We start from the raw sequence: 16,503 nt of genomic DNA, 5'->3' as shown, positions 1-16,503 counted from the left end.
TCAACCCTGAGTGAGTGTCACTGTGACAAATCCACAGCTGAGACGATGTACATGTTTCCTGGAAGCGTCAAGTTCTGCCTGCTTGTTGATTTAATGTGGTATCCTGTATTGTGTTTTGCTTTGGATTTTAACTTAAATCCATCATCTTGTTGCTGCTACTCTGAACCACCACTGGTTGAAGTGTGTTTTTAAAATTTCTTTTTGAGAATTTTGACATATTCTCACATTGTTCTCGTGACGTAAGTGAAAGTTATTATTGAAGATGTCGATTTTCTTTCACATCTTTCTGAGAAATCAAGTTAGGAGGCATTATGAGTAAGAAACATTAAACTAACCACAAACTTGCAATTTGGTTTGAATTTTCAATTAAAATAGTATTTGCTTCTCAAAAGCATAAAAGAAAAAGCAACATGGAAGGACCATATGTTTGGATCTTGGGTGTTTTTTTTGTTTTTTTTTCTGGGTTTATAGTTTTTACCGGTTGTTTTTTATAATTGTATTATGTTTCCCCTTTGTCTGTTGTCTTGTCTATTCTTAGTTATTTTAGTAAATTCATCTTTGCTGTTTATTTTTTGTGTTTAGTTGTGGCTAAGTTTGTTTGCTCAGCTCCTCCTGCTGGTGTTTTTGTCTCTTTTCTCCCTTTTGTTATTTCTTTTTCCCTCAGCTCTTCTCTCACAGCTGCATCCGTTTTGTAATTAGTTCTGCTCCATTCTCCATTGTTCCAGCAATCACACTTCCCAGTATTTAAGCACTTTTGTTTCTTTCCCTCCTTGCTGGTTCCTTCTATTTGCCTCATGTTTCCCCAGACCAATATGGATCTGTGCTTTTCTTTTGGTAACTATGTGAAAGTCACAGCTGAAATCAAGACTTAGTGAACCAAGAAACAAACAACTAAGCAGGTTTATGTAAAAAAAAGAAGAAAAAAAAAGTGACACCGAGTGTTTATTCGGCCCTAAACTAATAGCCAGATTTCATACACGTTTGTAGGGATGACATGTCAGAGCCTGTAAGCTGCTCTAACAGGCTTTTGTTTTGTGTGTCAATAAGCTAAATTTTCCAAGGTGAAAGGGCTGACTGAGAGAAACTTCAGAAATCTGTCACCCTGAGCACATGAGATCCTTTCACAATCCAAACTTTTATTAATCCATCCACCCATCCATCCATCCATTTTCTGCCACTTATCCGCAGCAGCTTCAGAAGGGAGGCCCAGACTTCCCTCTCCCCAGCCACTTCTTCTAGCTCCTCCGGGGGAACCCAAAGGCGTTCCCAGGCCAGCCGAGAGACATAGTCCCTCCAGCGTGTCCTGGGTCTTCCCCGAGGCCTCCTCCCGGTGGGACGTGCCCAGGCATCTGGTGCCGAGCCACCTCAACTCCTCTCGACGTGGAGGAGCAGCGGCTCTACTCTGAGTCCCTCCCGGATGACCGAGCTTCTCACCCTATCTCTAAGGGAGAGCCCAGCCACCCTGCGGAGGAAACCCATTTCGGCCGCTTGTATCCATGATCTCGTTCTTTCGGTCATGACCCAAAGCTCATGACGATAGATGAGGGTGGGAACGTAGATCGACCGGTAAATCGAGAGCTTTGCTTTTTGACTCAGCTCTCTCTTCACCACGACGGACCGGTACAGCGCCCGCTTCACGGCAGACGCTGCCCCAATCAGCCTGTCGACCTCCCGCTCCCTCCTTCCCTCATTCGTGAACAAGATCCCCAGATACTTAAACTCCTCCACTTGAGGCAGGACGACCCCCCTGACCCGGAGAAGGCACTCTACCCTTTTCCGACTCTTTTATTAATCAGCTGGAAAAACAAACAAGGTCACGAAAGGTCAGGATTTCGATGTCATCTACAAAGTTTCCTTTTTAGAAAGCAAGTTCTGTGTTAAAATAAAGATCTGATCGGATTTCCTCATGAAGTAAGTTGCAATTTTGTGTATAAAGACGCAGTTATGAACCCTGGGTATTTTCACAAGATGGTTTACAGCTGCCTCTTAATTGCTAAACAATGTTTTGATTAAGTGGGAGTCACTTTAAAGTATTCTAGGTTTGCATTATATTTATTAAGGCCTCTCTAAGATGGACAGCTACAGAAGTCCCACTTTGTAAATGCTAACAATTTTAGTTATTCTTGCGATTGTTTCTTATCAAACTTTAAATGACCAAATACCTTTGGTCATTTATGACCAAAAGTATTTGGTCATAAATGTATATTAAAAAAATTCAAGAATTAGATTACTAGCTTGTTTATACAATTATTCCTTAAAACAGTTGCTTATATAAAACAATAGCAGAAAGAGCTCAACTCAGGTAAACATCAGGAATGTTAAAAGAAAAAGGAGTACTCCATATCTACAAGAAGAGGGAGACAAAATTCTTCCTTTTGTCATCGCCAGCAGCGGCCGACTCCCTTTAGTTTGGCTTCTTTTGAAAGAAACAGTAAAAGAGAAACAAATTTGCTCCTCAAGTTCAAAATATTTTGTGCTCACGACAGAGATCACTGCAGTCAGACACTGCAATGTCTGACCTATTAATGAATCACAAAAATCAATTAAGAGCCTTGTACAACAGGAATGCACCAACATCACGCCTTCCTCTTCACATTTTATCGACTGGAAGCGTTGTGGAAAGACATTTTATAAACCCACGTGAAAATCAATCCTTATTTCCTGCTTTAACAGCAAAATGAACAGAAAAACAAATGTTTTGGAGATGCTGAGTCTTTTGCTCACACTGCTGCTTCGTCACGGCTCTGGGGTTTTTAAAGGACACATTTTTTAGATTTGAATAAAAAAACTCTTCAGATTTCCATTAAGAAGTCTGTCTTATTGTGCTCTTTTAAATTAGTCTGAGCAAGACTATTATGTTTTTTTTTAATTTCCTACATATAATCAACTCTGATTGCAGAAGTTTACTTAAGAAGATATTTTCTTCTAGTCATTTTTGATTTAAAAGGGCGATGATATAGCCTGTTTATGACAACTAAAGTTAGCTTAGTTGCTGATTAATCTATAAAATGGCACTATGTGGCTTTTTTGTTTTAAATCACGTTATAATGTTATTCTCTCATCACAAACATACCTGGAGTGAGTTTTGGATTCTTTGATGCATGTTTGAGGAATCCTTTTGTCCCCAGTGGCAGCCATTTGGACGCTTGCTCATGCTCCTTCATGGGGCTGCAGACCCCAGTCAGGCACAGAGCTCCCCTCTGTGAACCCATGTTCTCCACCCGGCTCCAGCAGACTAGTGGCAGCAGCGTAAATTTACCAAGTCAAAATTTCAAACTGAAAACCATATTTTCATTCTAAACTGTCAGTGCAAGATTGTTTTAAAGCTACAAAATAAATAAATTAAAAAAGAAAATATTTTAATTAATTAATACTTCTTATAGAAGTGGCAATGAATGTGTAAAGGCCTTCTTTTTCTAAAATGTTCAACACAGACCTGCTTAGACATTGATAATAAAGAATGAAAGAATAACTACAACTTTGATTCTGAACGCAGAGTTCAGGGCTAACTTGCACATAAACAGCAGAAACAAAGACATCAGCAGTTTTGAATTATAAAAATAATCTTTTATTGTATATGCTACACATTCAGCGCACAAAGAATGAATGCAATATCATACACATTCATACACTGTACATTGATTAAAGCCTAATCCTGTCATGTTAAATCAGTCTAATAACGTGGTCAAGTGAGTTAATATAATTAAAGTAATTTGCATAAATAAGACTAAATAAATTATAGGACATTTTATGTTAGTCATTGCTCCTCATTGAGCAGCTTGTCGTAATTGTTATGTCCAGTGAAGCTCTACTTGGGCAGTTTGCACCTGAAAGTCAAAGAGAAATCAATGAGGATCACGAGGTACGAAGACGAAGGATTTCAGATTTTAATTTCCTGAATTAATCTGAGTTCAGCGACGGTCTTAGAAAGCAAAGTTTGGGTTTTATTTCTCTAGAGTCAAGCAAGTGTATTATTACCACAACATGAGTGCAAGGTATTTCACACACAATTAAAAAAATGGTCTTTCAGGCAAGTCAAACTAATCAAGGCAAAACAAAAAAAAGGTTGTTATATATAATAGTGATTTTGTAGGATCAGATTATGTATAGGTCTGATCCTACAAAAGTTCAACTTCATAAATTTGTTTCTTTTTCTGTAATAATTTGTTTTTACTTTGGCAATGTTTAGAGTAGTTGAAGGAGTAAATATTTGGAAAATACAAGGGAGTTTCAGATCAAATTCACTACGACTTCTACCTGAATAAGTCTTTATCAAATTCCTGTGGGTGCCCACACAATTGGCTGAGGTCTGGGCAGACATTCGCAGCGCTCCACGTCGATCTCACAGTCCGACAACCAGGACCTGAGGGGAAGCTCTGCACAAAAGATATTACTGATGCAGCAGTGGTGGTAACCTTCAAAACTCAACATGTTCCAGGGAGATGTTCCTGCATGGTAAACATTTCCCTTAAAAAAAAAATTAATAAAAAAAAATAACATGACCCTTTCATTTTGGAACATGTCAAAAAACTGAGAAATATTTCACCAAAAACTAACCTGATGTACTAGAGGGGTAAGGTATGCATTTTTCACTTGAACAATCCCAAATCCATCCACTAGCACAAAGTCTCCCAGAGTCCTTTGCTTCCAACATTTGTCTCATCAGAGGGCAGCTGATAAAAAAAAAACACACGGGGGAAAACATGAACTCCAACAAAGGAGAGAGCAAAGCGTTTTTGAGCTTTTCTCTACCCACCCACTGCGCCTGCGTAGTTGAGCGTTGCGTCGAATTATTGCCGGCTCCATGCAACTGCATGTGGTGTGGTTCGCTACTTTTATGAGCACGGGTTCTGGTACAAGATTAAAAGGCGTTAAGCTGAAAATCTAAAAGACACAATCACAGACAAAGTTGTTAAATTCAACAACTACTGAAAACTACTTTTGCTCCTTCAAAACTCAGTCCCATTGTGAGCTACTCACCGTTTTATTCACGTACACAGTAGACGTATTCCTGCAGGTTAGGCCCTCGTCGTTGCAGCAGCCACCACACCTGTCAGCAAAACAAAAAAAAAAAAGACAATCAGAGCTTATCAACAACTGACATGATGCTGTGGCGTTAGGTATATATTTTTTTCAGAGTAAATGTGATTAAAAGTTGGATTACATGAACTTGTACGCAAAACTCACCTGTGAACAGATACGCAGGGTGGCTTGAAGAAAACTGAGGTATGAGAGTCCAACTCCTGGGCCACATCGATGCATGTCTCCCTGGGCATACACTGAATACTCTGCCACTCTTCTTCTACGGCTAAAGAGGGAAAGCAATGACAAATAGTATCGCAAACCTGCATCCAGTGATTTGCACACGATCCAACCTTTAAGTATCTCCAGGCTAAACGGTATCGTGGCGTAGCGTGTGGAGCGGTGCGACCCGACCGAAGGTGGAAAAGAGGAAGCCTCTGTTTGGACCTGGAGTGGCTGCAGCTTCAAGCGGCACTTCCACAACTTCCAGTCCGGGAAGTCTGTGAGTCGCAGCAGCTCTTCCAGACTGGAGGACGAGCGGACCTGCTTCTCCCACTGTCTCCTTCCCTGGGTTCAAGAAAACACACAGAAACACTGAAACAATCTATTAACCGGGGTGTAGTTGTGATTGATTTGAAAGTTATTCATGAAAACTGGAACATTTTTAGAGATAAGCATAATTTCACAATGGAAAAAAAAAAGCGCAAACATTTAAATCAGCACGATACAGATGTCTTTATCAAGTGTGGCTATCGATTCAATATTTAAATTGTATACACATTAAATAGACAATTAGTATGAAAACTATAATCTGTGAATGCTTTTAATTTCATTTTCAATATGCATTCCAAGCAGGAAGAATATGAGTCACACATTGGAGGAACAAATTAATACGACGGCTTTTAATATTCAGTATCAAATGAACATGAGAAAGTTGTACTACAAAGTGACATTAGCTGAGCTAAAGCTTACTGTTTCGTATTATGAAGGTGGATCTTTTTAAGCCCAGCTGCGTTGCTATGGTAACAGACGCTGATCTCATAACCTGCTGTGAAGCGATGTCCTGCTGAGCATCTCAGTTTAAATTACATGTGAAAATCCTTCTGTGCAAAACATTATTTTGTCCATAGAAATCTCAGAAAAACTCCAGAGTGTCTCTGGCAGGCAGACCATGCCTGCCTGCCACTACCACTCCACGTTTTCTCCATTTGGGGGATATTGACTCTCACCTGGCGTTTCTCTTCACAATCCTAAAGATTCAAAAACTGCTTTGCAACCATTTTTAGACCGATAAATGTATTAGTCTCGTCTTACATTTTGTCACCTACATCTCAAACCACCACCTGCATGCAGGTGTTTTTACACTAAATCTGGCTGCAATTGGTATCAATTTAACAACACTTACTAATTGTGAGTGTGTAGCACCTTTTATATTAAACACATAACATCATCAACAGTATTTACAAATGCTAAAACAATTGAAATTCCAAGACACATGTGCCGAATGTACAAACAGTAACAAAGGGTTTTAAGCTGGCCGTAACATTCTTGCTGGCATTCCTCCAGATGGACTTTTAAAGCCTGGGTTCAAGGGTGTGAGAAAAACCATAAAGCCTCATGTCATGCTACCACAGGAAGGCAGATTTTCCATGCTGACCAAACCAGAACAAAATAGAACCAGAGCCACTCAGAACCCATTGTTTGCTAGAATCTAAAGCTGCTTAAGTGTAACTAAGCAGACACTCAGATGCCTTATCATAAATTGCTTCTTTTTTTTTGTGAAAGTAATGTTTTATTCCAGCTCTAACTGGTCTATGTTTTAAATGGTCAAGCATCTAAACAATGTGAGAAGGAAACTGGAAAGCACTTCTAAATGAAAATAAAACCTTCCTAGACTAAAAACATGAGCTGCAGGTCTGGGGTGGAGAAACATGAAATAATCAAATGTTTGGTATATTTCCTCTCCAGTATAAGCTTTTTAATTGCAGTGTTGTGACTGCGACTGATTATCAAAGTCAAACAAAAGTTTGTGCATAAAGAAACAACTGAAATTGAAAGAGTTTACCTGAATATATGCCTGTATAGTTCATAATAAGTACCAATGAAGCCAAACGCCTAACATATTTCTAACTGGTATTCTTGTTAAAGCTGAATAGATGAGCATGGTTGCTGTTAGGACTAAACATGGATCAGTCTACTGCCCTGGCAACAAGTGATCAACATTTAATTTATTATAAAACGTCTGAGTCTGAGCAAGATGCAGCCTTGGACTTGTACAATAGCTTTCCTTGTTGGCCTGTGAGAAAAGGCCATCAGTTGCTAATTTTTTATTTATTTATTTTTTTAAATCACTTTATCCTTGCACATGGAATAAAAACAACAAAGCCTACAAAAATGATGCAGTTTCATAAATGAACTTACCCTGTTGCCACCTTCCCTGTGCATGCTGAAGCTCATGTTTATCCAACCGAGCTCCAACAGCAAGAAAAAGATCCAGCCCAGACTGCATGTCATCTTCTTCTTCATCATCCACAGTTGACTCTCTCCTTGTTTTCTGTGAGCAGGGCTGTGAAAGCTCTGAGAGTTTGCTGCCTCTCCAAATGCTGGATCAGCTGAGAGTCTCAGACCACACACTTTGTCTTTTCACAACTCATCTGCGTCAAAAAAAAAAAAACTCTTGATCTTCCAGCTGCATGTAGAGTGTGCACATGTGTGTGTGTGTGCGTGTGTGGGTGCGTGTGTGTGTGTGTGTGTGTGTGTGCGTGTGTGTGTGTGTGTGTGTGTGTGTTTGAGCCAACCTGTTGCAGCAACCTAGTCAGCTATAAGCCAAAAGGAGAGATGGGCTTTCAACCAGGACGTTCCTGTTAAAGCTTTGATGGAGAAGTTGAGGTTTCCAGTCAGATAATGAGGCTGCTAGACCTGCTGGGTAAAAAAGCTCTTTACTACTAGTGTATTTTAGGGCTTCCAACTTTACAGCTTTGCTACCTGAGATGGCCTTAATTTTTATGGGAAAACAGCCCTACGTGATAGTAGCTACGAAATTTAGTTTTGACAAAGTCTCAAGAGCTGCTGGTCTCACAGCACCAAATATAATATAGCTATTAACTTATAAATTCCATTTCTATCATTTGTCAAGTCTAGACTTACTGAGCCGCTCCAGGAGCAGCGACATGTGTTTTAAATGTGATCCAGACCACCGTAACGTGTGACGGGAAATAAGATGCCAGCACCACACCCGTCTCCTAGACATCCTATTCTTCCAGACCCATTCTGTTTAGTATTTAATTTGCTGGAAACACACACACACACACGCAGACACACGCACCCGCACACACACACACACACACACACGCACACACACACACACGCACACACACACACACAAGAAAAAAAAAAGCTGCCCAGTGGCGCAGCTTGTAGCACTGTTGATTTGCAACATCAAATTCCTAGGCTCAAATCCCAGCCAGGGGGTCTTTCAGCAGGTAGTTTGCATGTTCTCTCTGTGGAAGCGTGGGGTTCTCACAGGGTGCTCTGGCTTCCTCCCTCAGAGCAAAAACATTAATGTTAAGTTAGTTGGTCTCTCTAAATTCTCCTAAGGTGTGAGTGTGAGTGAGCATGGGGGTTTGTCCTGTCTGTGTCTGTGTTGCACTGAAATGATCTGGCAGCCTGTCCAGAATGTCAAACCTTTAAGTATCTCCAGGCTAAACGGTGTTGATGTGTACTGTGTGGAGCAGCGCGACCCGACCGGAAGTGGAAAAGAGGAAGCCTCTGTTTGGACTTGAGGCGGCTGCAGCTTCAAGCGACACTTCCAGTCCGGGAAGTCTGTGAGTCGCAGTCCAAACTGGAGGATGATGCACAAAAAAATAAATCAATGACATGCGTATACTGTGTAGTCTGCACCTTCAGATAATACCAGACTGTTTTGCTGAAGGAGCCCGGCTATGAATATTTATCTTGTAAGACAATTGATAATTAAACTAGTAATTTAGATCAAAATGACCAAGTTAGGGCACCAAATTGTTTAGTCTCAGTTACTATTTATAAATACTTGCCTGATAAGGGATATCTTTCAAAACAATATAGGACAGCATATAAGTCCAGCACTGGTGACTTATGAAGAGTAGCAAATATCCTACACATGTGTATGGAACAGACAACTTATCTGGATTATACAATAGTTTAGTAACATAAGAGTACAGCTTTGCATTTGAAATTTTAATTAAAACAAAAAACTCACTACACAACTAAAGCTACAGGGAAGAGAGTAAAATAATGAAAACTAAACCTACTAAAGATAAAAGATTAAAAACATAAAAATAGAATTGATAAAATAATGCAATCATGTCACACACTACAGTATGATAAACCAGATTTACTTCATGAGGAATTTTTAGTATGTTAGTTAGTTTCAACTAATTCAGACTTGTATTCTGCATACAAACACCGGATATATGCAAAGAATGAAACATTGAAGAAAAATAAATGAATTTAGTACAAAGCTGACACATAGCAAAATGATGCAATGTATCCATTCATCAAAGTCAGCTGGTTCTGATTTAGGTCAGACTACACACAGAGATAGAGACTTCTAATTCAAATAGCTGCTTTAGTCTCAGCATCCCTTCTTATCCTCTGGTGTCATTAAAACATCTGGTTGTGATTACAGTCAGTCAGCATAAGAAAGGACAGTAAGCAAATATAACAAGATTTTATGGAGGAATATTAAAATCGGTTCACATAAACCAACAAAGCCTGTGAAAATAAGTCCAGTGTCTGGAAGTCTGTTCTCATGCAAAGGGAGTTCCCTGAACCTACAATGGCTACCCAGTGAGAAACATCAGGAGTTTCTCCACCAGGTCAAGCAGTTACAATCATATAACAGTTAAATTACATGTTACTGATATGCAGCTTGGTATACGGTCATATTTTCTACGTGATTTGGTGATGTTATGCAAATGAAAGCACCATTAGTAAGTCACAGTAAGAAGTGGTCAAGCTTCATAGTGCAATGAATGCTGATCCAGTTTAACTTACCAGACATGTTCCTGAATTATAACATTTAAACTGTAAAGTTTCCTCAGAAATACTTTTGAAACATCTTTCAGCAAAGTCAAACATAAAGAGGGAGGTTGCTGGTAAAGAAAACTGAAAAAAACTCACCAACAACAAAAACAACACTGAGAAATGAGGCAGGTCCATCCTGTTATACAAAAACATGTTGTTACAAAACAATGAAGAATTAGGCATGTGATTAAAAAATTACAGCTTCTGTTCCCTGCAATAAATAGGATTCTGACATTTTATCGTCTCAAAGATAACAACCAACAACCCAATGCTGGTCTAGTCCTGTTCAAACTACTGAATATGTCAACTCTATGATGAGCAAGAGATACTTGGATAAAGTTATAATCATACAGTCAAAACTAAATCAAATGCATCAGTTCAGCCTTATATTGGCCATTTCACAGCATGGACACTTCCAGACCTGTACATTATCATGACTGTACCAGGATGAGCCCTCACCCGCTGATGTTTTTGAGTAGGTCTGCTGCGATACTTTTGTTATTTCCAGTCCGTCCCTGAGTTGAACAACAATGCTTTTACTAGTATTTATTTAAGGTTAATTCATGAAAAAACAGTATTTAAAGGACGATTCTGAGGGGGGAAAAAACAACACTGACCAAAAAGATTTCTAAGCTAAAAACATCTTATTCACCGCTTAGACCTTTTGGGAAAGTATACCCAACTACTCAACTTCCAGACGCTTGTTTTTCAGAACAAGATGGATATTTTCGAGGAGCAATTATCCGAGGCCATGAGGAGGTATGCACCGAAACATTAAATTCGGTTTTGGTTCGACGCAGCGGAAGAACGTCTCACCGACGCCTACTGTTCTTATTTTCTCATAATGTAGAAAACAAAATCAGATTTTGGAGCTCATCAATCATTATTTCTTCCACCTCCAAACTCGTAATAGCCGATCCTCTCCGCCATGAATGATCACAGTATTTATGTTGTAAATTACACACACCATGACATATAACTCAGCGGGAGACGTTTGGCTCGGTGTGTCTTGAACACCATGAACATCCAAAAAAACATATGTGACCGTGTGTCCACAGCTTGACTTCGCTCCGACCATGCCAGACACTTTAGACTCAACAGGCTCTAAAGAATTCACAGTTTTACCCAGTCTTGTCTTCGTACTTTAGATCTTGTGATCTCCAAGCTTAAAGCCTTGGAGATCCCCAAACTCAGTCAGGGTGGAGTTACAGATGGTATCTAGCAAAGCCTTAGGAATGTGTTTGTTTGTTTGGGAAAGAATCTTCATATTTTAATGGCATGTTCATCATCAAATAAACTTAAAACTGTTTGCTCCGGTTCCTAAAGCTTCTCTTTTGATCCAATAAGCAAATACCTAAACGTGTATACTTTATTTTTTTTGTCTGTGTGTTACCGAACAGGGCTGCCTGTTTACCACAATGTTTGACCGCGGTGGTTGGAAGGATTGTTTGGAAAAAGGAAGCTAGAAATGAGGAACAGATTCTTTTGGCATGTGAATGATGACTTGCAGTTTCGTGGCGTCTCCTAGTTGTTTTCCTACATATGTGAACAGCGGTGGATTCTGAGTTGGCGTCTGATTGGGAAAGTGCGAAATGATGACAAACTGTGGCCGACTGTGAGGTTGAGAGTGAAGCATAATTACAGGCTCAGTGCAGCTCAGGATAAGCCCTTCTGAGTGAGGCATGACAGAGGCAGAGCCGGAGACAACCATCGGTCTGGACTGCATTCACCCCAGTCGGGCTGTCCACTCTACCTCCCTCCTGCTCACCCATTTGACTGGGTGGACATTGTTGTTTTAACTATAACTTTTATCAAAACGTAAAATCTTAAGCTGAGTCTTAATAGTCCCACCACTACTTTTTTTTCGCCCAGTGGAAGATTGAACAGCTGTAACAGTGGTAGCTGTATAATCTTGACTCACTACTGAAGACATTTTCGGGCCCTTAAAATAAAGGTTTAAGTTAAGCCTTTTAACTTATCTTGACCAAGGCAGTCAAAAAGTGTGGAGAGTGGTGTACGCACCAAACAAACTGCTTACATCAACCTGAAATTGTTGAATAATTTATTCTAAAGATTTATTCCAAAGACTCGTTAGTGCTTTTGTAAGCTTTCAATGTCCTTGTTTACATACAGATAGAGTTTGATGCAGAGTTTAGTACTTAATTATGAAAATTGAATCTGCCATGAGAAAACATTTACACCTGATATGTTGCCTTTGAAGAAAGATTGTCTGAAAAGGTTAACAAAAAGGTTTTGGACTTCCGGTAAAAATCAAGTGAAACATGGTTGTCATCTAATTATGACCTTTTTTTTAAATCTAGAAATGCCCTCAGTATTTAAGTAAAAAAAGAATGTAAAAACATTATATGTGGAGCCACTGGTCAGCTTGAATTCATAAAGTATTAATAAAAGGAAAAATTATAGTTGCAATTAAACACATAAAACCTGGAAATACAACCAGAAACAATCTTACAGCTGCATAAGTTTGTCGTTTTCAGAGAAACAAAAAATATTCTTTGAAACTGAGCTTCTATATGCACTTTGTTTCAAGAAGACTTTTTACTTTTTGATCATATTTTTCGTTTTGTTATGATTTCTTTCTTTAACAAAATCATCCTTCTAAGAAAAATGACTGTGAAGAGTCTGCAGTTTTCATGACGAGCCCTCGCCCACTGAGGAACACCGTGTGTTAGAGCAAGTTCAGCAGGACATGACCGGAACTGTTTCAAACTGAAACCTTGTCAGCAGGTGTGTACAATGATGTGTATGTGTGTTTATGTGTGACTGTGTGCGTTTTTGTAATCTTACTGCTTTAAAGAAACCTTTAAGAAACAGTTGTCAGGGCATCATACTGTATCTATATTACTGCGACATGATTACAAAACGTGTGTTGAGATCAAGTGTATTTTGTATGTCTCCTTAGTTGTTCTGCTAACGCACCTTCACCTTCATGCACAAGGATAACAGCAAAAGGAACTCTGTAACATCTGAAAGAATAGAAATCATCATTTAATGTGGCAAATGTACTGATAGTGGAAAGTATGTTTACAACAAAGCGTATCAGCAATACCAAGATTTCTGGCAGGCAGAGTGACAAATGTTTAATCCCCGCCACTATCTTAAGTGTTTGTGTAGCCTAAAATAATCTGAAACTTTATAATAGATCATTACTGTCTATTGTCCATCCACTCTTTATTCATTTCTATAGCCTAACCCTGAACCTTATCCTAAACCTAATTGCATATGCCTAACTCTAACATAAGTTCATAAACTATATGTCCATGGTAGGACTTTTGCTTTTACACTTAAATCCTTATCTAGACAATGTCTTAGCAACATTTATTTCCTCTTTTATGCAGCAAGACTTATTAATCATCCCAACATAAAAGGTTGAGCACTTGGTCTGAGTTAAATATAACATTCAACTTGACCGAGGAACAATTTTAGGTTTAATCTTCAGGAACTTTGTTATGGCCAAGACTGTCACAAAATGGCAGGTCCGATTTTTTTAGCTTTACTTTTGAATCTACAAAAAACATTAAACTGTTTGACACAAACAACTTTTAGATCCACCAAGGTGATTTTAAGAAAACCTACAGTTTGAAAACTTGGTATATGATCTGCACTTGATGCATCTCGTAATATTCTTCCCATCTTCTGTACAAGAAATTTAAGAAAAGTTAAATAATTGTAAACCTTTGCACATGCAGAGCTGTCTTTTTGGGGTTTTTTTCCAATACTGGCTTCAGATTAAATGATACATCATGCTGCAACTTCAATTATTCCTCGTCAATGATCTGAAAAAGAATAGCTTTGTCATCACTAATCCTACATTCATGCTTTCATTTCACTTCTGCAGTTGTCAGACAGAACAGGAAGAGAGCTTAAGGTTGCAGGCTCAAAGGTGACCATCTGTGTAAGGGAGGAAAGCTCGAGCTCCAGCGGTGAACTGTGTGTGATCCATCTCCACAGCTGTGTGATTTCAAAAGCTGTGTGAGGGTCGGCTAACGTGCTTGCAGAAAGGCATGCTGGGAGTAAAGTCCATCCCTATTCATGCACACTGGGAGATGGAAACTCCATCAAATCAAATCAAACATAAGTTGGGGGTGGAGCTGTCTGGAATTTTTATGACAATTTTGGGTGTTTTCTTAGTTTTACTTCAAAGACCACTCTTCTATTTAATAATATAGTTTTTTGTTTTTAAAAGCTGTCATAGTAATTCCAAATCCTCTGTCAAAAGTGTGCAATTTGTAAACACAGAAAAACGATGAACATATGGGACTCAGTTGATTATTGTCGCCATCTAGTGTTTAAATATCAGTTTCACTGTTTGCTGATGTCTGGATGTAGCTGCTCTGCTCAGTGTCACTTTTCTATGAAGAAAATGCGCCATAAATGCTTTACAAAGTTTTGGTTTTATAAAATAAATTAAAAATTACCAGGATACGTATGAATATCTTTATGTTGTCGTCAAAAACTGATTTCTTAGTGAAAAAGTGTAAGCAACCTAAAATGAAATTAATTTTCTGGCATTTTCGTCTGTATTTTTGGATGAAAACATTTGAGAGAAAAATATTATTGTTAAGTTCCACACATTATCAGCGTACACTAATAATTTCATAAAAATCAAAGATATGTAATGCTTATTAAAGCTAATATTAAATAATGTTATGTGGTTTCTGATGAGAATTTTGTAAAAATGAAATGAAAAAAGGTATTTACCAGTTAATTTATTTTGAAAGGACATTGAAATGAAGTATTCACTTAGAAGTGTTGCATATGAAGTATTGTATATAGAGTATGTTCACTTATGGTAATAGATGTTTATCTATTTACATATATCCTATTTATGTAAACAGGATAATAAACCTTCCTTTTGAATGCTAACAGAAGCTCAATGTGTGTGTCTCATCTGTTCTGTGCCACAAGTTGAGAGGACAACAAATTACCTTCAGACTATCCAAGGTTGCCGGGTGATATATGTGCAAGCATCACATGATGTGGTGGTACGTGAGCTGAACACTTTTTCAAAATGCTTAGCAGAGTTTTAGGACTCCGCTTTGTAAGAAGTGAGTCGTATATCATCTCTGATTCAGCTGGAACCCTGACATCTCTCTGTTCAGGATCCCATGGGAGAATTTCCAAAATGGTTCGGACGGGAAATACAATTCTTCCAGGTGTGATGTCCAGCTTCAAGGTTGTCCTGCATATTTTAGATGTTTTCTGTGTTATGACGATTATTTAGAAAGCCTCTGCTGAGGAGGTAATTAGGAGACCATTTAACTCAGCTGTGTTGGAGTAGGGACACATCTAGGCATGATGGACACCAACTGTTGAGGACAGGTGTTGGACACTCCTGATGAAGACTGACTGATTTGTGACTTGGGTGCAACAGAATGTCCAGCTGCACCAGGAGCTGTTCATTCTAATCTACATGGTCACCTTACTGACCAGATAAAACCAACTTCCAGAGACACACCGAGGACGATGAAGTCTTGTTGTCAACTACACAGGATGTCTCGCCAGATTTAGACATTCTTTTCTTTGGTCTTTGTACCATCCCCACACTTCCTAACTGATGTCAGAAAAATGTATATATTTTTTTTCCTGGGTTTCATATAGATAATTAAGACAATCAAGCCAGTAGATGATGGATATAAATGTTCAAAATGTTGCAAAAACAAACAAATTTCCAGGTTTTACAGTAGTAGCACAGTATGGAAATATGTGACATCAACACATGCCATTAACTGGCCTCCAGAGGGCGGACTAAAGTCATTTCAAGAGTAGCATTGTGGCTCTGAGGATGGACACACTTTATGCGAAAAATCTTCAGAAACAGAAAATTGTGGGTTTTATTTCTTGGAGTCTCACTCTGGGACAGTAGGCTACACAATCATAGGGAAGACAGATGCGTAGAAAACAGTCATGGACACCTGTTGCAAGGAGGGAAAATAACAAAAGGGCATTACTGAAGAAGGTGGTTGTTAAGAGTTTTATATAGAAACATATTAACTGAACATTGAGTGGAAGGAAGATGTGTAACAGGTAAAGGTACACCAGAAACATGGGTAACCACAGCCTTGAGAGGATTGTCAAGCGGAATCCATTCCAGAGGAGCCACCACACACAGACAAATACTAGGGAGCTACAAACTGAGCATCCACCGTGTCAAGTCACTCCTGAATCAGAGACGACATCAGAGGAGTCTAAGGAGAAAAGGAACTGGACTGTTGTAAGTCGGTCCCCAGAGTCCTCCTGCCAATGAAAACCAGGAAGTTTCAAACTTGAGGAGGGGTGATGAGCAAGATGGAAGCCTGGTGCATCTAATCACAGGAATGCAGAACAGTTGAGGGAGATAACCAGGGATGAAAGTAGTATGACAATAAATAAATAAATAAATAAATAAATAAACAG

General features: G+C 38.9%; 1 protein-coding gene across 1 annotated transcript; it reads right to left on the bottom strand.

Annotated features, from left to right (window-relative positions):
* Positions 1-3,732: 3,732 nt before the first annotated feature.
* vegfd (vascular endothelial growth factor D) lies at positions 3,733-8,259 on the bottom strand. The gene is made up of 9 exons (XM_008404485.2): positions 7,821-8,259; positions 7,444-7,676; positions 5,376-5,589; positions 5,188-5,308; positions 4,981-5,050; positions 4,757-4,884; positions 4,558-4,673; positions 4,258-4,376; positions 3,733-3,827 (listed from the first exon to the last, which is right to left on the bottom strand). The coding sequence occupies exons 2-8, from the start codon at positions 7,549-7,551 to the stop codon at positions 4,273-4,275; spliced, it is 861 nt and encodes a 286-aa protein (XP_008402707.1). The 5' UTR covers positions 7,552-7,676; positions 7,821-8,259; the 3' UTR covers positions 3,733-3,827; positions 4,258-4,272.
* Positions 8,260-16,503: the final 8,244 nt, after the last annotated feature.

The sequence above is a fragment of the Poecilia reticulata genome, linkage group LG3 (assembly GCF_000633615.1).
Source record: "Poecilia reticulata strain Guanapo linkage group LG3, Guppy_female_1.0+MT, whole genome shotgun sequence".
Lineage (NCBI taxonomy): Eukaryota > Metazoa > Chordata > Actinopteri > Cyprinodontiformes > Poeciliidae > Poecilia > Poecilia reticulata.
This window is presented reverse-complemented; position numbering and strand designations above follow the sequence as displayed.

Bases quoted from the DNA above. Each gene is read 5' to 3' on its own strand.
- vegfd (XM_008404485.2), bottom strand. From the start codon at position 7,551: ATGATGAAGAAGAAGATGACATGCAGTCTGGGCTGGATCTTTTTCTTG. The intron at 4,885-4,980 runs GTGAGTAGCTCA...TGTGTCTTTTAG, and splicing joins CTGTGTACGTGAATAAAACG to ATTTTCAGCTTAACGCCTTT. The intron at 4,674-4,756 runs GTGGGTAGAGAA...TTTTTTTATCAG, and splicing joins CAACTACGCAGGCGCAGTGG to CTGCCCTCTGATGAGACAAA.